The 24,681-nt window shown below is 49.0% G+C and overlaps 1 protein-coding gene across 4 annotated transcripts in view; it reads left to right on the top strand.

Moving 5' to 3' along the window:
• The window catches only part of MATR3 (matrin 3), a 225,390-nt gene extending 201,207 nt beyond the window's left edge, over window positions 1-24,183 (top strand). For all 4 annotated transcript variants that reach the window (XM_085617886.1, XM_085617885.1, XM_085617887.1 and 1 more), the window contains one exon: window positions 23,372-24,183. In XM_085617886.1, the coding sequence (XP_085474012.1) occupies window positions 23,372-23,431 (60 nt within the window). In that variant the 3' untranslated portion in view covers window positions 23,432-24,183. The remainder of the gene's footprint in view (window positions 1-23,371) is intronic.
• The last annotated feature ends 498 nt before the right edge of the window (window positions 24,184-24,681 follow it).

Raw genomic sequence — 24,681 nt, forward strand, 5'->3', positions numbered from 1 at the left:
GACCCTTCATGAAAGAGGTCCCCCCAGGTGACAACATGAATGCGTTGACACAACGCATGAAAGCCCCGTTCTTGTAGTAGTGGCATGTCTGGGTGATATGATAAGGGAAGCTGCGGAGCATATAAAAAGAATTAAGCTGGCCCGAAACACGGTTCCAGGCGTCAACCGTACATGTGACCGTGGTAGGCTGAGTCGCCCGAGGTCTGATTGGACCATATATGTCAAATGTCAAACGTTTTTATAGAGCGCACAAATCACCAAAACGTCTCAAGGCGCTAGAAGCCAAAGACAGACAGTGACCAAAGTACCCAATACAGAACTTTATTGCGAAAAAGCCAGGTCTTCAACCTTTTACGGAAGTATGAATGGTCTGTTATAGATAACAGTTCCGATGGAAGTTTGTTTCAGAGCAAGGGAGCTAAGTACGAGAAGGATCGGCCACTGTTATGGACCGTTCTAATGCATGGTTGAGCAAGGAGGAATTTTGTGCTTGACCGTAGGGAACGTCCTGGTACATACCATTGAAGTTTTTTTGCCAATTAATGAAGACCAGTACCATACATTATCTTGTGTGTGATGCTTAGGAGTTTAAAACATCCTCTTTGGCGAACCGAGAGCCAATGCAAAGTTTTAAGAGTCGGAACCGATGGAGTACGGGAGGGGAGGTTAAGAACAAGTCTGGCAGCCGTATTTTGAAGGATTTGAAGTTTGGAAAGTAGATCTTAATTAAGTGCGGTAAACAGGGCGTTACCATAAGCAAGGCGACTAATAAAGTCCCTGGACCAGCGGTTTCCTTGCTTCAATGGGTAACCATTTAAAGATCTTTCGAAGTTTACGCATAATCCCAAAACAAACTCCGAGCACCTGATTAAAAAGAACATTCATGGACAGGGAGTTGATATGGTAATACCCAAGTTGCGCACTGCTAGCTTGGGCGAGGGACACGTGCCCAACTCGGTGGGCCACCAGTCCTAAGTCCAGAACTGCTCAGCTTCTCCAAAAAGGATGACCTCAGACTTACTTCCATTCAACGGTAACTTGTTTAAGCTCATCCAGTTGTTAATCCGGACCATACAGCTCTTAAAATGGGATTGATCATCATCCTGGTCAGAGTCCCAAGTAACGAGCAGCTGGGTATCATCAGCATACGACAGTCTCAAAACCGTATGATCTGATACCCGCTAAGGGTGTTAAGTATACATTGAACAGCATGGGACTGAGAATGGATCCCTGCGGATCCCCAATTGTTACTCGGTAAGTACGGGAGACCATTTCATCCACACAAACTGTAGTGAATCTGTCAGCCAGGTAGCTCTCAAACCAGTCCAAGGCCTTCCCTCTGACACCCACCTCCCACAGTCGATGTTTCAGAGTTCTGTGGGGGATGGTGTTGAAAGCCGCAGACATGTCCAGGAGAACCAAAACTGCAGATTCTCGTTTATCCAAGGCAAACCTGATGTTATCCACTACCTCCAACTGCGGTCTCCGTACTATGAGCTGCACAGAAGCCTGATTGGGAGGGATCAAGAAGGCCATGGATCTCAAGATGGGCAGTAAAATGTTTATTAACTAAGTGCTCCAGTACCGTCCCAAAATAAGGGAGCAATGAAATGGGACGGTAGTTTACTGGTGCACTGGGGTCAGCCAAAGGGTTCTTAAGAATAGGCTTGACCTGAGCACGTTTCCATCTCTTTGGAACCTTGGCCTGATTCAATTACATGTTAAAAATGGTAGTTAAGGCATTAGCAAACAGTGGTAAAATTTTAGCTCAGGAACGGGGGAGTAAAAGGATCGGCTCGGGAGCCGGATTTATCCGTACTATGAGCTGCACAGAAGCCTGATTGGGAGGGATCAAGAAGGCCATGGATCTCAAGATGGGCAGTAAAATGTTTATTAACTAAGTGCTCCAGTACCTTCCCAAAATAAGGGAGCAATGAAATGGGACGGTAGTTTACTGGTGCACTGGGGTCAGCCAAAGGGTTCTTAAGAATAGGCTTGACCTGAGCATGTTTCCATCTCTTTGGAACCTTGGCCTGATTCAATTACATGTTAAAAATGGTAGTTAAGGCATTAGCAAACAGTGGTAAAATTTTAGCTCAGGAACGGGGAGTAAAAGAATCGGCTCGGGAGCCGGATTTAATCCTACTTAGACTATCCGTTACTTCAATGACAGTTATAGGTTCAAACTCAGTTAATAAGGGGGCCCTTAATCACATTAGTGGTATGATAACTATGGTCATCAACCTGATGAGGAAATGAGGCGCATATTTTGATTTTATTATCAAACGAGGAAACATTCGACCCACTCCTGCGTAGGTGAAAAGGAGGATTGTTCGACCTGGGGGGCGGTAAATTCCTTCAGTATTTTAAAAAGTTCTGTTCGAGGCATATGAGCTGCAGATTGTACACTTAGCATAGATCGCCATCTGGTGTTGGGCCCGGATGTTTGCAGTTTGTTTTTCTTCTTGGACAGTCTTTGGAAGTCACGAGTTTGGTGACTCCTCCTTCGGTCCGTACTGCGCATGGGCTTCGGCTCCATCCTCAGATTGTTTTTTTCCGCCATCGGGCTCGGATGTGATACTTCGTGCTCCGGCTTCGAACTTCTACGGTTCCAGCCTCGACGGAAAATCCTCGTTTCTTCGAGTTTCTTCATTATCCTCTTCATTTCTCGAAGCGGCACTTTCTCCATCCCGTACATCGGCACCGGCCTTCGGGCCCTCCTCGACTCCGGTCCCGGCCGATGGAAAGGACTCCGTTCAAAAAGTGCCCAAAATGTGGGTCTAAATTTCCCCACACCGACCTCCATCAGGTGTGTAATCTTTGCCTCTCTCCAGAACACGAGGCCAGAGATTGCCCCGCCTGTAAGTCTTTTCGATCGAAGAAAACCATCCGGGATCGAAAAGCTCGACGCACCATGGCGCACTCATCGTCTGCAGCTCCACCGGACATCTTCGGAGACGGCGCCGAAGCTTCGGGGCAAATACACACCCAGCAGGAGGAAGACGTCGTCGGCGCTTCCGAGGCCGACGACTCCGACGTGGAGGACATCACACCGGCACAGCGGGTCGTGAGTACTGTGCCCCCTCCCACCCCCACGCCCAAAACCAAAGAGACTCAGGTTACTCCCTCGCCTGCCGGCCTGGGCAAAACCAAGACCAAAGCTTCTATCACCCCACCTTCGGGCCCGGTGTCGAAGCCTCCAAAGTCTCACGGCAGCTCGGCATCGAGCCAGCCGACGCCCGGTGCCGAAATACAGCATCCGGCACCGAAGAAAGTAATATCCAGCTCGACTCCGAAGCCACCGGTGCCGAAGCCTGGACTCTCGGTGCCGACCAAACACAAACACAAATCTGTCGGCACCGACGCTCCGGCGCCGAAAACTCCTTCGACGCCGAAAAAACCGGAGGCCCCAAAAAAGCATGGCGCACAGAAACCATCGAAGCCCTCGGTTCCGAAATCACCGGTGCCGACGGACGATTCGGCACCATTGGCTCTGTTTACACCAGACCCTTTACAAAAGACTCTGTCCAAAGATCCAAAGACTGGGCTATTGACTTTAATTATCAAGAAAAGACGCCTTGATACTCCGGCTCCTCCTCCACCGCCCAAACGGAAGGACTCTGCTACTTCTCCCCTCAGAGTGCCCTCCCCACTACCGCCTCCCCTACCTCCTCCACCCCCTCCCCCTCCCAGGTCTCCGCCACCTTTACCTCATTACTCTCCGACCCCGTCCCCAGATCCGGATGACGGGGACCCGGACAATTACCCGGCGGACACCCCAATGGATCCCACTCCACCGGGGACCCCAGACCCATGGGAGGATTACAATAACCCTGATGTACCCGATATACCTCAGGACGACCTATACCCATCCAGGCCGTCTCCTCCAGAGGACTCCTTAGGGTTTCATCATTTAGTGCAGAGAGCAGCACACTACCATGGGGTGGACATGCACACTGAACCAGTGGAAGACGACTTCTTACTGGATACATTTGACATACAGGACAAATCCACATCTATTTTACCCATGCTTAAGGGTGTCACCAAGCATGCCGCAGAGGTGTTCAAAGACCCTGTCAGGGCCAGGGTACTAAACCCTAGAATAGAGAAAAAGTACAAGGCGGCACCCACAGACCCTGCATACATTAAGGGCCCTGCTCCCTTAGATTCCCTAGTTGTCTCTACAGCTAGAAAGCGGGCTAACTCCCAGTCCTCAGGAGAAGCCCCACCGCCAGACAAGGAATCCAAACTCCTAGACGCGTCTGGCAAACGCACCGCCTCTCAAGCTGCAAACATGTGGCGCATTGCAAACACACAAGCGCTACTTGCGCACTATGACCGAGCACACTACGACGAACTTGAGGCTCTTATGCAGCACCTTCCCGAGAAACACAAGCGTAGGGCTCATGAGCTAATACAGGAGGGTAAACTAATTACAAACACCTCCATTAAGTGTGCCCTCGATGCAGCCGACACTGCTTCTAGAGCCATAAATACCAGTGTCCTGCTTCGTCGCCATGCCTGGCTCAGGATCTCAGGGTTTAAGCCTGAAGTCCAGGCGTCCATACTCAATCACCCCTTTGACCAACAAACTCTCTTTGGGCCCAAGGTACGTTCCTTTCGACGCTCCTCCTTTCGTGGCACAGGCAGAGGCTTCTCCACCGATAGCACCTCTACCTCCTACAAGTCCCCTCCTCAAAATACCTTTTCAAAGGGCAACCAAAGGGGTGGTTACAGAGGCAACAACAATAAGGGCAGGGGCAAAACTAACACCACCCGTTCTGCCACCCCGCCCACACAATAACTTCCCTCCGCTCCCCCCAGACCATTCCACTCCGGTCGGGGGCAGACTACAAAACTTTATCCACGCATGGGAGTCCATAACATCGGACAAATGGGTGACCCAAATCATTCGGTCAGGGTACTGTCTCGAGCTAACATCTACCCCACCCAATATCCCACCAAGGCACCGTCCAATGTCTCAAGAACATTCCACACTGCTCAAACAGGAGGTACTCTCCCTCCTCCAAAAACACGCTATAGAGCAGGTCCCCATCAATAAGCAAAATCTAGGGGTTTACTCCCTATATTTCTTAATACCAAAGAAAGACTGGACCCTCAGGCCCATTCTGGACCTCCGGCCTCTAAATGCCTACATACATTCAGACCATTTCCACATGGTCACCCTACAACAAGTCCTCCCGCTCCTCTGTCAGGGAGACTTTCTCACAACCTTGGATCTGAAAGACGCATACTTTCACATTCCAATACACCCCTCTCACAGGAAATGCCTCAGGTTCGTGGTGGACGGGCAACATTACCAATTCACGGTTCTCCCCTTCGGGGTCACCACCGCACCACAGGTGTTTACCAAATGCCTAGCGGTAGTAGCAGCACACCTCAGACGTCAACACATTCACGTCTTCCCTTACTTAGACGACTGGCTGATAAAAGCTGCGTCCTACCACCAATGCGTGCAGCATACAAACAGCACCATCCAACTGCTCCACCAGCTAGGCTTCACGGTGAACTACCAAAAGGCCCACCTCATACCATCTCACACAAAGCAATATCTCGGGGCCACTATAGACACCTCCAAAGGTATTGCCTATCCAAACTCAGCCAGAATCACAAGCATTCAAGCCTTACGCAAAACATTCCTTCCCCAACACTCTCTTCCAGCAAGAGTGTTCATGAAGCTCATAGGAATGATGGCGTCTTGCATCTTTATAGTGCCCCATGCAAGACTCCACATGCGTCCACTTCAAGAGTGCCTAGCACAACAGTGGAACCAGGCCCAGGGTCAGCTGACGGATCTGGTGTTGGTGGACGGCCGCACACATCACTCTCTGCAGTGGTGGAACACCACAAACCTTTCCAAAGGGCGGCCGTTCCTGGACCCGGTTCCTCAGGTGATTCTAACAGCGGACGCATCGCTCTCCGGCTGGGGAGCGCACCTCCTACACCTCACAATGCAAGGTCTATGGACGCCACAGCAAAAATCGCTCCACATCAACCATCTGGAGCTCTTGGCGATCTTTCTAGCCCTAAAATCCTTCCAAAAACAGATTTCGGGCAAAGCAGTCCTCATTCGCACAGACAACATGACTGCAATGTATTATATCCAAAAACAGGGGGGGGGACACTCTCCCCAGCTCTCCCGCTTAGCCCAGAGCATATGGAGATGGGCAATTCCCCAAAACATCTTTCTCCTGGCACAGCACGTTCCAGGCGTACAAAACACCATGGCAGATCTGCTCAGCAGACAAACGCAACAACTACACGAATGGGAACTGCATCCACAAGTTCTTCAGCCATTCTTCCGCAAGTGGGGGCATCCTCAGATAGACCTCTTCGCCACCCACGAAAACAAAAAATGCCCAAGCTTCGCCGCCAGATACCCACACCCATTGTCCAAGGGCAATGCGATATGAATGAACTGGTCAGGCAGATTTGCATACGCCTTTCCACCTCTCCCACTAATTCCATTAGTGGTCAGGAAGCTACAACAGCACTCCCTCACACTCATTCTGGTAGCTCCGACGTGGGCCAGGCAGCCGTGGTACACCACGCTACTACAACTGTCAGTGGTACCACATCAAAAACTGCACCTATCCCCATGCCTCCTAACCCAGAACCATGGAGAAATCAGGCACCCGGACCCAGCTCAGCTCAACCTGGCGATCTGGCTCCTGAAATCTTAGAATTCGGATACCTTAACCTTCCCCCTGATTGCATGAACATCATCATGGAAGCCAGACGTCCTACCACTAGAGCATGCTATGCCGCAAAGTGGAAAAGATTTGTAATTTACTGCCGTAACAATAAATCAACCCTTTAGATGCATCCATACAGCACATCATATGCTATCTGCTCCATCTTCACAGGTGTAACCTGGCATATTCATCCATACGCCTACACCTAGCAGCGATCGCTGCTTATCTACAAAACAGACAGCATTTATCACTCTTCAGTGTGCCCGCTATTAAAGCCTTCATGGAAGGCCTTAAACGAGTAATTCCTCCCAGGGCACCACCTTCCCCTGTATGGAATCTAAATTTAGTTCTTACACGACTAATGGGTCCGCCCTTCGAACCAATGCATAAATGCGAGCTACAGTTTCTCACCTGGAAAACAGCTTTTCTCGTAGCTATCACTTCCCTTAGAAGGGTTGGTGAAATACAAGCGTTCACTATACAGGAACCCTTCATACAAATACATCACAGCAAGGTCATACTTCGCACAAATCCGAAGTTCCTGCCCAAGGTCATTTCCCCCTTCCATCTCAATCAATCGGTGGAATTACCTGTCTTCTTCTCGCAACCCCAATCTGTTGCAGAAAGGGCCTTACACACACTCAAAGTAAAAAGGGCCTTGCTATACTACATACAAAGAACGCAACCCTTCAGGAAGACTAAACAATTGTTCGTTTCCTTCCCTCCACCACATAAAGGCAACCCCATTTCTAAATCAGGGATAGCTAGGTGGATTGTAAAATGCATACAAATTTGCTATCAAAAGGCAAAAAGAACATTATCTGTTCCTCCTAAAGCCCATTCTACAAGAAAGTTAGGGGCTTCTATGGCTTTTCTAGGGAATATACCCTTAGATGACATCTGCAAGGCAGCCACATGGTCTACACCGCACGCACACCTTCACAAAACATTACTGTGTAGATGTGCATTCCAAGCAGCAAGCTAGAGTGGGCCAGGCTGTACTAAAGACACTTTTTCAAACCACTGCAACTGATACCGGTGGTCGCCGCTAAGGTTGGGTACTGCTATATAATCTATGCTAAGTGTACAATCTGCAGCTCATATGCCTCGAACGGAATATGCTACTTACCAGTATGAATCTGTTCTTGGCATGTAGAGCTGCAGAGTTGTACACGCCCACCCGCCTCCCCGGCTACCTGTATCCGTTCCAGTACATCTTATTTAGATACAACACACATGGGTTTCTCACTGTTATTACTAAGCTCCATCATTTCCCTGTTGGCGAAAAACAATCTGAGGATGGAGCCGAAGCCCATGTGCAGTACGGACCGAAGGAGGAGTCACCAAACTCGTGACTTCCAAAGACTGTCCAAGAAGAAAAACAAACTGCAAACATCTGGGCCCAACACCAGATGGCGATCTATGCTAAGTGTACAACTCTGCAGCTCTACATGCCAAGAACAGATGCATACTGGTAAGTAGCATATTCCTTACTGGTGTGTGCTGTTATTTATGCGCTGAGCAGGATAGGTCTTATTAGTTAATTTAATGTTGTTGATGTAAGTTGAGTGAAGGTACTTATAATTCCTACGATGTTCCTCGGTTTTAGTTTTCCTCCACTGACGTTCGGCAGCCCGACTTAATTGTTTGTCAACTTTTAATGCAACAGTGAACCAGGGTGAAGCATTATATTTTTTACTTGAACCCTAGTAAAAGGAACGGGTTTGTCCAGAGCCATTGTAATAGAGGCTTCAAAATTACTGACGGCGAAATCCACCTTATCCACCTCCTGACCCAGTACTGAAAGTTGAAAGTGTGCTAGGAAAGTATCCATTGTAAGCTTACTCCACGGCCGGATCAAGATGCTTTTATTTAAACAGATTTTCCTATGTATGTTTATAGTCACACTAAATTTAAAAATAGAGTGGTCCGTCCATAGTACCGGGTAGGGAGATTCAATAATCTGTTTGGGGGAATTTATGAATATCAAATCTAATGTATGTCCTGCTAAATGGGTAGGGCCGAATACCCTCTGTTAATCCTAGTGTGTTCATTGCCCCGATTAAGTGGGCCGAATCAGGGTCCAATGGCAACTCCGCATGATAATTAAAATCCCCAAGTAAGAGAATTATCTGCAGCTAATATAATACCATTCAACGGTATTGGATCCGCAAGCCAATCCTCCGTAGCCACCTGTGGCATATATTTAGGTGGCTTGATCCAATAGTAGGCATAAAGTGCCTGCGCACTGAGATAATAGAGCTCGAAATCGGGTATATCAAGCCCGCCCTGAGCATATGGTCTCATGAGCACTGACCACTGGAGCCTCGGCTGTTTTCCTCCCCATAACAATCTAGTTATTTCAGCGCGCAAAGTTTTGAAAAATAAAAAGAACCAAAATTATAGGGAATATTTAAGAACAGGTAAAGAAACTGGAAGAATGACCATTTTTAGGAGTGATGCCCGACCAGCAAACGAGAGAGGCAGGGAGATCCATCGTGTGATATTACTGGTGAGCCGGGTAAGAGCCGTGCCATAATTAAGCCGTAGGGTGTGCTACATGTCTCTGGTCACTTGTATTCCCAGATAGCGCAAATCCGTGTCACACCATTCAAGCGTGAAGTCAAGTGCAAATCTAGAAACCGCAGACGTAACAGGAAACACCGGAGACTTCCCCCAATTGATGGCAACTCCGGATAATCTTCCAAACACTATAAACTCCCGTAGCAACGGGTTGATATTCTGCTGCGGGTCCCGAGCATATAAAGTCACATCAGCGTATAATGAAATCAGAACTTGCCGTAGGCAACAGCGAAACGCCTTGTCTTGATGGCGTTGACGCAGTCTAGAGGCTAATGGCTCAATCGCTATAGCGAAGAGTAGTGGGTAGAACGGACATCCCTGCCACGTGCCCCTTGAGATAGATGGAGAACTCGGGAGAAATATGACCATTAATCACCACCCTGGCGGATTGTTGGTACAATAGGCTGATCCAGGACAAGAATAACGGAGGAAAGCCCATTTGCCGTAACACACCAAAAAAGGTAATCCCACTCCACTGAATCAAATGCCTTTGTGGCATCTAAGAAGACTGCAGCCAGCGGGAACTCAGGTGCAACAGTTTCGAGCCGCGAAAACAGGGTGCGTAGATTGAGTGGTGGCTCGCCCAGGAATAAATCCAGCCTGATCTGGTAGTATAAGCTTATCCGTTAAGAGAGTAAGCCGATTAGCAAGGACTTTAGCCAATATTTTCGTGTCACAATTTATAAGCGACAACGGTTTGTAGGAGTCACAGGAACTGGCATCCTTGCCAGGCTTTAAGAGGGACATAATCATCGCCTTCCTCATCCCGGGGGTGGGGGGGGGGGGGGTGAAGGTGTCCATTATAGTGGCCGTATCTCGCTGCATTGTCCCGTCTGATCCCATAATTTCTAATATCGGAGTAGAAAAGCGAGGGCAGCGGGTTACCTCGGCTAAGGCCCTTCCAGGTCTCTCCCCCTCCCCATACCTGCGGGCCATCCAATACCGTCCGTTAAACTTTACCTCCCTTGCCGCTGTCTCTTCATACTCTGTCCATTTCCCCCTGAACTCCCGTTGCACCTGACCTGTGTCACCCCGACTCAACTGTATCTCAAGTCCTTTCAGCTCTTGTTCCAACTTCCTGAGCGTTCTCTGGATATCTCGCAACACACCAAAACTTTTGGAGATATAAAACCCTCCAATAGCTTTAAATACCTCCCAGATCATCTCCACGCTGTCCACGGACCCCTTATTCCTCAGGAAGAAGTCCCTTATCTCCTTTCCAAGTTCATGTTGAAACACCGTATCTAACAAAGCAGTAGGCTGCAACCTCCAAGTAGGCCTTGGCTTGTCATATCCCGGGGGTTTGAGCGAAAGCTTCGCAGGACAATGGTCGGAGAACGTTCTGGCAAGGTGCACCACATTCTGGATTGATGAACCTAACCCCCTGGAAAGCAAGACAGTCTATGCGGGCCCATGCCCCTGTGTATGATGTGAAGTGGGTCCCTTCCGTATCCTGGTAATGCGTTTAGCGCCAGCTGTCTATTAGACCCCCTTCTTCCATTATTCCCTGTAATACCGCTTGGGAGTTGTTACAATGAGACACAGGAGTGTTAGATCTATCCATAGCTGGGTTTAGATCCACATTAAAATCACCTCCCCCATATTATATGAGTGGATCCTACCGTCATGATTTTCCCCCATGTTATTAAAAATTCCGGTGTATCTATGTTTGGCCCGTAACAGTTAGCTATTGTGACCGAGACTCTGCCCAGCCGCCCCCATACCATCACGTGCCTCCCCTGGGGATCTTCCAGCGACCCCACCATCACGAAGGGTGTCTGTTTTTTAATTAGTATAGCTGTTCCTGTAGCGTAGGAGGAAAAGACTCTGCAACTCGCCCACCTACTAGCAAACGTGGCTGGGGATTGTGGACCAATATGTGTCTCTTGCAACAAAGCTATGTTAATCTGTTGCCTGTCTAGATACGCCAAAATCTGCCGGCACTTTTTCGGATTTCCCAGACCCCTGACGTTCCAAGATACCACCTTCAATAGGGTCTTATCTTCCAGGGCCATCACTGCATCTCAGCCTATACCTACCCTGATGTTGCGAAGATGTATAATTTGGTGATTGCATAGTTAGAGGTACATTTCGAGAAAAAATATTACATGTCATACTTTCCATAGTAATCAATAACCCCTGTCCCAGCGCCCCCTCTCACTGTAGCTTCCCAAATATGCCAGGCACCTGTAACCCCCCCCCTCCCCAATACTCTGTAACCAATACCTTATAACAATCTCCTTCATTTGAATATCAACAAAAACCTGAAAAAACAGATTAAGAAAAAAACAAACTCCCAGTAATGAACATAGGGGATCACCCGTATGGGGAAAGCTTGCTAGGTGGCCCGCAGGTACCTCTTGCTGTACCATGATGCCCGTATTACCTCTCAGGCCCCCGGGTCAGCGTCGGGTGTCCGAGCGCTGGCGATCATTGTATTCCATCCGAGGAGCGCGCCTCGCCCCTAACAAAGTGAGGGCATACCATGCAAGAAAGATGGCACTTTCTTACACCTTTCGAGTGTCACTAGAGTGTCTAGGGGTCGACAACTCGCTTAACTCCTTCTGCGTCTTATGGACCTCGACAACCGTGCAGTCCTCTGGACCTTCGGCGATGTTGCCTTCTCCATTGGAGAGGCCCAAGTCTTGGAGCGACTGAGGTGGCCCCTCACCCTGCATGGTGTGGTTCGCCCTTCTCTGCCTCTCTTGCTCTTATTGTCTTGGGTGTGAACGCCGAGCACACGTTGCAGTCCTCTCTGTTGTGGTCGAGCGGTAGGCAGAGGTTGCAGACTGGATGCTGGTCCTTCTGGGCGTATTTGTAGTGGCAATTGGTGCAAAACTTGAAAGGTGTTGTCCATTCCAGTGCTCAGGAAGCCCCATGCGAGAGCTTTCTCCATTGAACGTCGATCTTGGTCGAAAACTTCTCCCTCGACGTCCCGGTTACCTGACCTGAAGTCTGGTGTAGCTGAAACTTTGATTTTCTTCAATTTTCTTGTCTTTTCTTTGATTCCTCTTCCAAAACTCTGGAACTCTTCGGTAACGATCCAGACCCGAAAAAAGAATCTGAAGATGGCGACCAAAGGTGCGAGCTTCTGGAGAAAGCACGTCCGCCTCACGAAAGACACCAAATGGTGGTATGTCGACGCCCACCTGGGCTATGAAAAAAGAAAGAAAAAAGACTATTACGGACCAACCACTAGAGGGCGAAATAATGCACAGCGTAGTGAATCCAGAACGATTCACGCTGCAAAACTGTAGTTACAGGTAAGTAACTGGTTTCTTTTCCCTCAACCAGACTCGGTAGCAGAATGTGCTCTTCACATGTTAGATATGAAAAGAGCGATACTTCTGTAGTAGGGGATCTCTGTGTATAGTCATAATCTAGTGAATAGTCCCGCCCATGTGCGTGGACCCCGGAGCAATAAAAAAATAATCTCTAAAAGGTGACAAATCATGCAGACCTGCATACACCTTTAAGAGAGAATTTAATTTAAAGACAGATAATGCAGCCTATACCCACAGGCTACACTGTCCAGTACTTCAACTAGAATTCCACCAACATCCACAAACAGCACTGCCTGTCTAGTTTTTCTCCACATAGGAAAAAACCCTGCCTCTACCAGCAAAAGCCTCTGGAATAATAGAGAGGAAGGAATGGACAGACAAGCCCCATAGGCTGCCATTATGTGGCTTACAACAGGATACTGTGCCTTTAAGAAAACTTTCCAGATTTCCAGAACTTTCCCCAGTATCCCAGAATGCCCAGCAGGTCCCATTTACTTTCAGGTTTTTTTTCCGGCTCCTGCTAGCAGGACCCTGGAGCATTGAGCGCTCCCCTTTTCAAGGGTTTATTGGAGTTTTGTCAATTTTTGGCACTTTTTCAAGTGATTAGTAGCTGGTACTGTCAACATGCCTGGCTTGTTCGACAAGTGCCCGGAATGTGGTAGAAAGAAGGCTAAAACTGATCCACACAAGGTGTGCATAGGTTGCCTTCCCCAGTCCCACGTGCCTGAAGACTGTGATATCTGCCACTCGTTCTCAGCCAGGACCCTGAGGGACAGAATGAAAATCAGGCTTCAAGTTCTGGAGGAGAGAAGACTGAAGGCACCAGGTGGGTCTGGAGGGGCTGATTTGGCCCATACTGAGGCCTATACTGAGGCCTCTGGGGGGCTCCCCAGGGGCAGGAAGACCAGTAAGCGCTCCCACTCCCCGTCGAGGGCGACGTCGGAGGATGACCACCATCTGTTCGCCGTCTCCCCAGGGCTCTGGGGAGAAGCGGCGTCGACGATCGACGTCGAGGGACCTGAATAGGCCGCCGTCGACTACATCGGCATCGTCTACGACGCAGTCTACGGCGCCTGTAGGAAGGTGGATATCTGACTATGGTTACCCCCAACTTTTTGCCTAGTGTCTAGCTGGTTTTTCGACTTAGTTGGCCTGAGATCCTGCCATTCAGGGTCTCAGGCTGTCTGCTCTCTCTGTAAAATGGACTCCATGTACCCTAGGTACATAACCAATTGGTAAGGATCACCTTATTGGACCCTGTACAGTGTACCCTAGGTACCCAGGGCATAGGTGTACCCTAGGCCTCCCAGGGGCTGCAGCATGTATTATGCCACCCCTGGTCTGGCCTTCCAATCAGACACAACTGGCTGATCACTCAGCTGGGGCAAGGTCGTGTAATCACCCCTTGCTTAGATATAGTATGCCTATATCTGCCCTTATATATAGACACATGTGTACCTATCAGTCACTCCTATGGCAGGCCTTAACAATCCTGGAGGCAGAGTGCTTGGTAACATGTGAGATGGTGCTCTAGCATGAGCTGAGCCTGTCTGCAGCTTTCGGAACCATGTCCTTATAGCTGTTCTATGATATAGCCTACCATATACTCTTAAAGTGCCTTATAATCTTAAACGGTTATGGTAACTATGGTTTGGCTGTATCAAAACATGTCGTGTAAGGTGTCTAACACTTTGGAATAATACCCCCATCCCATTTCTGGGGATGAGGATATTATCCCTCCCTTCTAGAGGGAGAGACATGTTAAAATCCTACTTTGCTGTTTATCTCTAACCAAAGCCTCAGCATCACAAAATGGATGCTGCTGCCACAGACACAAGTCTGACCTCCTGCTGCTGGGAGTGATCCCAGCCAGGGAGGCCTGGATAATAGGTTTCCTGCTTGGGGAGGTGCTAGCACCTCCCCAGACAGCCTTTAGTGTATTGGGGCAGGGTGGGCTGAAAGGAATGAGACATGCCTGGGGCACACAAGGTGTTCCTTGCATAGTCCAGTTCAAACCGGCGCTTGGGCACTCCAGCCCCAGCTCTGGCGCGAAACTGGACAAAGGGAAGTGGGTGTAACCACCCCCTCCCAGGTCCCACCCATAAGGCGTGACCTAGCAGGTATCCCAGCCCCCCAGATTAGTATAAGAGTGGGAGTTGGGCCTCAAGACTTTAGATTATCCTGAACCTGCAAAACTGAACAGAAACTCTGGACCTTCGACATTCGACGAAAGAAGAAGACTGAAGAATCTCCCTTGTAGCCAAGGAGTGGCTATCCTGTGCAAACAGGCACCATCAAGAGACTACCCTTTGCTTTGCGACCGTTCTACGAGGAACCGACTGCAGAGCCCGACCAGAGCCTTGACTTCCAGACTTCTCCGACCCTCATCCACATCTGCAGCAGAGCTGAGATCCGTGGAGGCGACGAGCGACGTGGGACCGGCTACCTGGGAAAAGTGGCTAGTAACTTACAGCGCAGCTTCTGAGGTACCCTCGAAGTTGTGCACCGGGGATTGAGAAGCCCCAACCCCAAGCACCATCTGCACCGAAGATCAGCCCCCCACACTCCACGAGTCCTGCGTGGGGCCCTTCAGCATTTTCCTGCTTGCCGCGTCTGTCCGGTTGCTTGCCCGCTGGCTAGTGGCCTCTGTGACGACGCACCCTGAAATCTTCTGCGCTGGTTTGGCTCCTCCAGACTGGCTCCCGCTTCTCTGCAAAGAAGAAGCACCCCAGACCTTCCTGGTCTGCACCAGAAGCAAGTCCTTTATTCTTCGTGGGTTCCGCTTGCCAAGGCTTGGTGAGTCCTAGTCCAACTTCGACGCCGCCGACAGCAAGAGCCTTCGTGGGACAGCTCGCCTCCTGGTCGTCCTCGACGCTTCCTGGTCCTCCTGGCTGCAGCGACAAGCTTCACCTTCACCTGCAACTCTTCACGACATCGCCTGGTTCCTTCCTGGTTCCACGTGGTCACTGGCTAGTGACCTTGACTCTGTCCCTTCTGCTTGCAGGTTTCTTCTCTTCTTGATCCCAGGCTTGGGATCCACCGGACACTCTCCCCTGACTGCCTGTCAGCATCTTTCTTCAGGCATCCATAGGAGTCGAGGACGAAAACGACGCATCTTCACCCCTATGCACCCGCAGCCTGTGGGCTAGGTAACTTGGGTACTCCGGTGCTCATCAGGATAGTGACTATCCTAGTGTCTAGTTTTCAAGTCTCAACTTCCTAGCTACTCCGGAAGTGTCCTAAATCTATCTATTTCTAAACTGTAACATTGCTATTGACTTTTACGCATTACGCGTGAGTGTTTCCACTCTGCACACGAATCCCGTGGGCCTCCCACTTCCTAACTAACGCTAATGTAGTGTAGCCCCAGCGATTCCCTAGGCCTAGGCCTATTCTATTTCCGTGACAGTGGTTCTTATACCACTTACTTAGTATATGGTTTGCGTGGCCCCTAGGGCCTAACTGTATTACTTACCTGTGTGACTTACTGTATGCATTAATAACACTGTGTTGTACTTACCTCTAAACTCATAAAGAGTGCTGAGGGTTTGCTTAGAATAAATACACTTTATTTTATATATATCTGTTGTGGTGTCCTTTCATTTGGTATTCAAGGGATTATATATGGTATCACAGCTGGCTTCACATGCCATTCAGAGTTTAGCCTAAGACTGCTCTTGTCCATGCTACCACTAGGATAGCTGGTCTATAAGGTTGACTTTACAACCAATCACCATAAGGGTATTTGGACTGATATAAGGTGTACACTATAACTAGTGACATCATACATCAGGCCAACTTCTCACAGCGCCGTCCAGCAGTCGGCGTCGAGATCGGACCCGGTGTCGGCGCTCGCCGTCGAGGGGAGATCGCCGTCGATGAAGAGGAGACGGTCGACGTCGCCGCCGAAGAGGAGATCGACGTCGAGACGCTCGAGGTCAGGGAGATCGCCGTCGAGGGGAAGATCGCCGTCGAGGGGAAGATCGCCGTCGAGGCGAAGATCGCCGTCGAGGCGAAGATCGCCGTCGAGGAAGAGTCACCGGGATCGGTGTACTCTGTGGTGTATACGCCTCCTCGGATGCCTACGTCGCCGCCTCCTCTCCCACCGCCACCACCGCCGCCTCCACAGCCGCGGCCACTGCCTCCGCCGCCCCCACCTCGGTCGTTGCCACGCACTCCAGTGGGGCCGCCGGCGGTTCCCCCGCGGTCGGTTTCTCTTCCGAGGTACCCGACTCCGCCGCAGGGGACTCCGAAGCCACGACGCCCGCGGTCGCCGGGACCGGCTAGACCGGCGGGCAGACCGAGGCCGAAGAGGTCGCGCTCCTGCTCTCTCAGGAGGAGATGATCACGGAGCCGTGGACGGTCATCGTCGGACTCAGGACGACGCCGTAAGAGGCACAGGTCCAGGTCGCACACGTGCTCCTCGACCAGAGACTTTCCCCGACGCTGTCGGACTCGCCGGGAACTAGGGTGTCTCCGGTGGACGATTTGGTCTCTTTCCAAGAGGTGCTGTTGAGAGGGGCAGCAAAATTGGGTATCACGGTGACGGTTCCAACACCCATGACGTCCGTGATATTCGAGACACTTCATAAACATCTGTCTCGCCCTCTACTGCCTCTTGTACCAGGACTGGTGGAACCCGCGTTGGAGCTGTTCCTCACTCCCGCGGTGACGAAGGCCGCCCCCTCCAGGCTCATGAAAAAGTATAGGGCCCCGGAGTCGGACCCTACCTTTTTGAGGGTAGACCCGAAGCCGGATTCGGTCATCGTGACGGCGGCGAGGAAACAACATGCGACCGCCCCGTCATCGACAGTACCGCCTGACAAGGAAAGCTGCTGGCTGGATTCCGCGGGCAGGAAGGTGTGTGGGACCGCCGCCACCACCATGAAGGCGGCGAGTGCAGGGGCTTTGTTGGGCCGTTACGACCGGGCCCTGTGGGAGTCCCTGCAGCAGTATGCGGACCTGCTGCCCCGGGACAAGATGGACTTCTTGGAGACAGTGCGCGAAGGCATGCTGGTCTCTAATTAGGTGATCGGCGCAGCGGTGGATGTATCCTTGCTGGCCGCTCACGCCTACTGTCATGGCGTCCACCAGAGGCGACATTCGTGGCTGCGCCTGACATCCCTCAAGCCAGAGGCGCAGCAAAGAGTGGCCAACCTGCCCTTCTCGGGGGAAACCCTGTTCGGGAAACATGCGGATGATGAGATGGCCTGCATGAAGGCGGAGGCGGAAACCCTGACGGCCGTCTGGTTGGAGAAGGCCGAGAAGAAGAAGCGCCCGTTCAGGTCTTCGGGCAGGGCTCGGGACAGCAGCAACAGCAGCAGTTCCGCAATCCCTTCCAGAAGCGCCAGAGGGGTAGAGGAGGCCAGCAGGCTACTACCCACTACCAAGGGCCCGGCCGGGTCTCGGCCCTGAGCGGCTACTTCCCCCTCAACCGTTACCCACTCCAGTGGGGGGAAGCATTCAATTTTTTCCGGCAGAGTGGAGAAAAATTACTCAGGACAAGTGGGTGCTGAATATTGTTTGAAATGGTTACAGTCTTCGGTTTATCAGCCCGCCTCCAGCGATACCGCCGGTCAGCTCTCGATTCCAGCTGAGGGAGCTCCAGGCGGAGGCAGACATCTTGTTGAGAAAAAAGGCGGTAGAAGAGGTACCTCTGTCTCAAAGGGGAAGAGGTCTGTACTCTCGGTTCTTCCTCGTTCGCAAGAAGGACAAGAACGAGTTCAGGCCCATCCTGGATTTGCGACAGGCAAACAAGTGGATTCGCAGAGAGAAGTTTTGCATGCTATCGTTGCACCAGATTTACCCTCAGCTGCAACGGGGAGATTGGCTCTGTGCCATAGATCTACAGGATGCGTACTTCCATGTGCCCATAGCACGGAAGCACAGGAAGTTCCTGCGATTCCAAGTCGGCGCCAATCACTATCAATACACAGTACTGCCATTCGGGCTAAAGTCTGCGCCCAGGACCTTCTCGAAGTGCATGGCGGTGGTGGCGGCACACCTGCGGAGGAACAAGGTGTTTGTCTACCCGTATCTGGACGATTGGCTGATCAAGGCTTCATCCTTCTCGGAAGCGCAAGCTCACTTCCGATGGACGTGCGCTCTCTTACACAAGCTGGGGTTACACGTCAACATGTCCAAATCGGTCACGACTCCGGTCCAGTGCATACAGTACCTGGGGGCCTCCATCGATACGCGGTCGGCAAGCGTGTCTCCTTCGGAGGAGAGACCGTTATCACTCCTTCGGAAGGCTCAGGACTGCTCCATCGACGACCGTGAGGAAGGTGTCTTCTCTACTGGGATCGATGGCCTCCTGTATCTTCCTCAAGCACGGCTATATATGAGACCACTGCAGGAGTGCTTGGAGAATCAGTGGGACCAGAGGACAGGCTCTTGGGACGACAAGATACGACTGTCGCTGCATGCGCTTCAGTCTCTGAAGTGGTGGTGTTCGGCGGAAAACCTCCTCAAGGGGGTTCCCTTCCACAAGGACATTCCCACGACGAGTGTAGTGACGGATGCTTCTCTCCAGGGCTGGGGAGCGCATTCCGGGGACTTGCAGATTCAAGGAAAGTGGTCTCCTTTGGAATCGACATACCACATCAATTTCCTGGAACTCAGATCTGTCTTCCTGGCACTGAAGGCCTTCCTTCCGTCCTTCCAGACCAACTCGCTGCTGATACAGACGGACAATACAACCACGATGTATTACCTCAACAAGCAGGGGGGGGTCGAGATCGCGCACTCTGTCGCAGGAGGCGCAGGCGATCTGGCGCTGGCTGCTGGCCCGAGGGCTGACTATTACGGCCACGCATCTGCCAGGGGTGCAGAATGCTCAGGCGGACGCCTTGAGCAGGCTGATTCAGGAAAACCACGAATGGGTCATAAACGACGAAGTACTAGGAGACGTCTTCGCAAGGTGGGCGACTCCAGACGTAGATCTGTTCGCCACCCCCGAAAACAGCAAATGCCGAGACTTCGCATCCAGGTACTACCAGCGGGGGACGCTGGGGAATGCGCTATGGATCGATTGGTCGAACAGCTTTCTGTACGCTTTTCCACCCATTCCCCTGATTCCGGCGGTGCTCATCAAGCTGTCCCAGTCCAGGGCGCGGATGATCCTGATCGCCCCGGAGTGGCCCAGGCAGTGGTGGTTCACGGACCTTCTTCACCGGTCTCTCCTTCCTCACATGCGGTTGCCGTGCAGGCCGGACCTTCTCACGAAGTTCGGGGGGCGGATGGTGCACCCCAACCTCTCGTCTTTGAGTTTGGCGGCATGGCTCCTGAAATAGTGCAATATGGCCATCTGAATCTACCAGACGATTGTATGGACATACTGAAGGAGTCTAAACGACCTTCCACTAGGACATCCTATGCTTACAAGTGGAAGAGGTTCTGTATCTGGTGTAAGTTCAAGAACTTTGATCAGACAACATGTAAGGAAGATGTCATCCTTCCATACCTTTTACATCTGGCGCAGTCTGGCCTTAATTTCCATTCCATTAAGGTTCATCTGGCTGCTTTGACTGCTTACAGGAAATGCCCTTCACAGACTTCCTTCTTTCAGATCCCTGTGGTCAAGGATTTTTTGGAAGGCTTGAAGAAAGTGTTTCCTCCCGTCAGACTTCCCTCGCCTTCCTGGGACTTGAATGTGGTGCTGTCCAGACTGATGAAGGTGCCAAGGCTTCATTGCAGCACCTATCCTGGAAGGCGGCGTTCCTAGTGGCCATTACATCGGCCCGCAGGGTGAGTGAACTTCAGGCATTATGTTGTCAAGAACCTTATACTGTATTTCATGCTGCTAAGGTTGTGATGCGTACTCAACCTTAGGAAGAAATTTAGGGTATCTCTGATTTTCATGTCAACCAGACCATAACTTTACCTACGTTCTTTCAGAATCCCTCTTCGCCAGCGGAAAGGTCTCTCCATTCCCTGGATGTTCGGAGGGTGTTGAAATTTTATCTGGATAAGACCAAGGATATTCGTAGGTCTGACCAATTGTTTGTTAATTATGGATCAGTCAGGACTGGTCTTGCGACCTCTAAGCAGTCCATTTCTAGGTGGATTGTGTCCTGCATACAATTGTGTTATCAAAAGGCTAATAAGACCTTAGGGGGTAAACCTAAGGCTCATTCCACCAGGGGTAAAGCTGCCACGACGGCTTTGCTGCGTAATGTTCCTATTGCGGAAATCTGCAAGGCGGCCACTTGGAAGTCGGTCCATACCTTTGCTGCGCATTACTGTCTGGACTCGGATGCCAGGGCAGATGCTCAGTTTGGGCAGGCTTCGCTGCGAAATTTGTTCGCACAGTAGTGGGTTTGTCTTGTTTGTTCTCCACCGCTGCTGTTGTGTGGGGATGGGCTTGCCATTCTATTCACTAGATTATGACTATACACAGAGATCCCCTACTACAGGAGGAGTAGTTTCTTTTCTGTAACTCCAGTTCTGTAGTAGGGGTATCTCTGTTATAGTCATAAGCGCCCGCCCTCCTCCCCGGTGGAGAGATACTTATTCATATGTAGAATGCTACAGGTCTGGCGTGCTACGCCTTCAAAAAGAACTGAAAGTAAATGGGACCTGCTGGGCATTCTGGGATACTGGGGAAAGTTCTGGAAATCTGGAAAGTTTTCTTAAAGGCACAGTATCCTGTTCTAAGCCACATAATGGCAGACTATGAGGCTTGTCTGTCCATTCCTTCCTCTCTATTATTCCAGAGGCTTTTGCTGGTAGAGGCAGGGTTTTTTCCTATGTGGAGAAAAACTAGACAGGCAGTGTTTGTGGATGTTGGTGGAATTCTAGTTGAAGTACTGGACAGTGTAGCCTGTGGGTATAGGCTGCATTATCTGTCTTTAAATTAAATTCTCTTAAAGGTGTATGAAGGTCTGCATGATTTGTCACCTTTTAGAGATTATTTTTTATTGCTCCGGGGTCCACGCACATGGGCGGGACTATTCACTAGATTATGACTATAACAGAGATACCCCTACTACAGAACTAGAGTTACAGAAAAGAAACTACTCCTTTATTGTATTGAAAGAACCGAATCTTTTAGGAAAACTAAACAGTTCTTTGTTGCTTTTCCCCACCACATAAAGGAAATCCCATTTCAAAAGCAGGTATTGCACAGTGGATTGTTGAATGCATTCAATTATGCTACCTCCAAGCTAAATGCACCTTAACAATTGCCCTTAGAGCGCACTCTACACGCAAACTAGGGGCATTTTTAGGGAACCTACCCTTAGATGACATTTGCAGGGCTGCAACATGGTCTACACCACACACATTCACAAAGCACTATTGTGTAGATGTGTTGGCAAAACAACAAGCTAGTGTGGGCCAGGCAGTTTTAAGAAGACTATTTCAAACTGCTGCAACAGATACAGGTTAGCCACTGCTAGGAACTGCTGTATAGTCTATGCTAACGCATATGATCTACAGCTCATATGCTTCGAACGGAAAATGCAACTTACACAGTATGCATTTGTTCTTGGCATATAAAGCTGTAGATTCATATGCACCCACCCGCCTCCCTGGGTACCTTTATCTGTTGTAGTAATATCTTACTTAGATACACTATACATGGGCATTTTTTTCTACTCTTACTAACTCCATCAACCGTCATGGCAAAACAATCTGGTGATGCAATCCATGCGCACTATCACCAAAGAGAAGTTACCTACTTCGTGACTACAAAGACTTCTCCGACGAAAAACAAAGTGCAAAGATCCAGGCTCAACACCAGATGGCGATCTATGGTAACGAACAGATGCATACTGGATAAGTAGCATTTTCCTTTTGCCAAGTATAGTTGTGGTCTGTTCCTCTGCATGTGATCAGTCGTTTATGCTCCATTTGACTCTGGGATTTCAAAAAGGTTATTGGGTGGCTTGGTAGTCAGGTTACTGGTGTAGTCTGTACGATTACCCATTTATAATGTATGCCTCTGGGCCAACAATACCAGGACTTAAAAAGAATAACGTCATCTTGTTGTAGCTTTTTATCCTCCAGGAGTATTAAAGTCAAGGAGCTAATCCTTACTCAAGAAGGCTGAAGGATTTAAAATCCCAAGATGCAGTGTAACACAGTAAATTAGATGTAATAACACCATTGATCACTTGCTGCATTACCATAGTAGTAAAGAATGCAGGAAGATAAGCTAAATAGAGCATTTAAAATTAAGATGCACCTTCTGTGGCGGAGATGTTACCTCAATTACTGCTGTAGCCCCTCGGTACGATTGAGTCCTGGGAATGCAAGTGCTAAACAGCCATACAAAAGAATTCTTGCCCCATGCTAGTCCTATCTGGCTAATAAAATATTTTCTATTGACCCCTAGTGCTGTGCTTTTCGTTGCCCTAGTAAAATGTGAGTAGGTGGGGTGAAGGAATGGGACTGGCCAGAAAAAGAAGGTAAAGTGGCCCAAAATATTAAAGCCATGTTGAGGAATATTCTGCACAGATCTGTCCCATCATTAGTTGGGCTGAAGTCACCCTCCCTTGTAATTCCCACCATAATTCCTTTTCAGCAGAGTTCAGCTTTGATAAATGACATTAAAAGTGGCTGAACTCCAGTGATGTACTATTATGCAGTCGGATAATTTAAGATTTGTTGTCTGAGAAGGGAAGGATGTGTTGGAAATAGTGGCAGCAGCATGAGCAGTCTTAAATGTTAAATTAACTTGAATGAAGTGCCATTATTAGTTTTGGGTATTCAGCTTTCTTGCGTCTAACATGCAAGCCATCAAACCGCTATTAAATCTCTGAACATTTTCGTTGTTTCTTACAGAAATCACTAGAAAAGCCAGCAGCGGCGAATCAGAAGAAAAAGAAACCTGTAAAAGATTAGTCACTAGTTGGGTGCACATTATTCCTGTTTTTAAATTGTTTATTTTTTTTTAAAAAACATTCTAATAGTTGATGGATATTGTACTTTATTTTCTAATAACATGCTAATATAGATTTCTTCTGTTGTAACGTGTCACAATTTTGTAACGATCATTTGCAACTTAAGTTGTCTGTAATTTTTGTTCCTTTAGAGCATGGGAATGATGGGTGAATTTTGTAAACATTCTGCCTCTGTTCCTGTTAAAGCTGTTTAAAAGTAAATTTCCTAGGAATTTACCAATTCCAGTGTTGCTCCTTGTAAATGTAAACTACACACCGAATGAAACACAATTTTACCTTACTGTATTACTAGCTACCCAATTCCTTTGTTTTAGCCCTTAGTTGTGTTCCTTGGGTGGGAGTACAAATAGATTTGTAAATCTTGTAAGAAGTTTTAAAAATATTTGGAATTTCATTTGCCGCCTTATTGGCTAATCTTTGGCATAGCTGTTGGCACAGTTTCCTATGTTAATATGTCTGGTCTGTTTACTTGAACTTCCCATGATTCTGCACTGTTTTACCATCCTTGGTTATCACAGATTGGTATGTCTAAATGACATACATGTGTATTTATCTTGAATTTAGACACGCATGCCTACCTTTTGTAAACTGTAGGTATTTCTGAACTTATGTGCTTGTTTTTGAACTTTATGATATGACAAATAAACATACCTTCACCTTCTGGTTACTATATCAGTCTGTGTGATGAAAGTATTATGGTGGTAGCCTAATTTGTTGGCCTTGTGATTTGAGTTATCTATGATTTGTTTAATACCCAGGACGTTAAAAGCATTTTTAGGTTTTCGTTGCTATCTTGCTTGGTTGCAAGAGTTGCATGATGTAGAGTGGGAAACGTATGCTTGATCTTATTGCTGGAAAAATAAAAATTGCTTATTTTCAGCTACGCAAGATAATCATGGGATCTTCACCGATTTTATAAAAGCGGGTGCCTGGGAGCATGACCCACAAAAAGCCTAAATGTCTTTACCAACAAGTGTTCTCCAGTATTGGGGTGTCTTTCATAGATTCACATGCTTGAATATTCCCCGTCGTCGGAGTGGGAGTCCCACGGTAAATAATATAGCAATACATAAAATATATATCTATATATATATATATATATATATATATATATATGTTCCAAAAAAGCTCCGAGCTTTAAAGCAGCACTCCACAGGGGTAAGTTGAACACAACCTTTATTGATGAAAGCG

Source organism: Triturus cristatus, chromosome 7 (genome assembly GCF_964204655.1).
Source record: "Triturus cristatus chromosome 7, aTriCri1.1, whole genome shotgun sequence".
In the NCBI taxonomy this organism is placed as follows: Eukaryota; Metazoa; Chordata; class Amphibia; order Caudata; family Salamandridae; genus Triturus; species Triturus cristatus.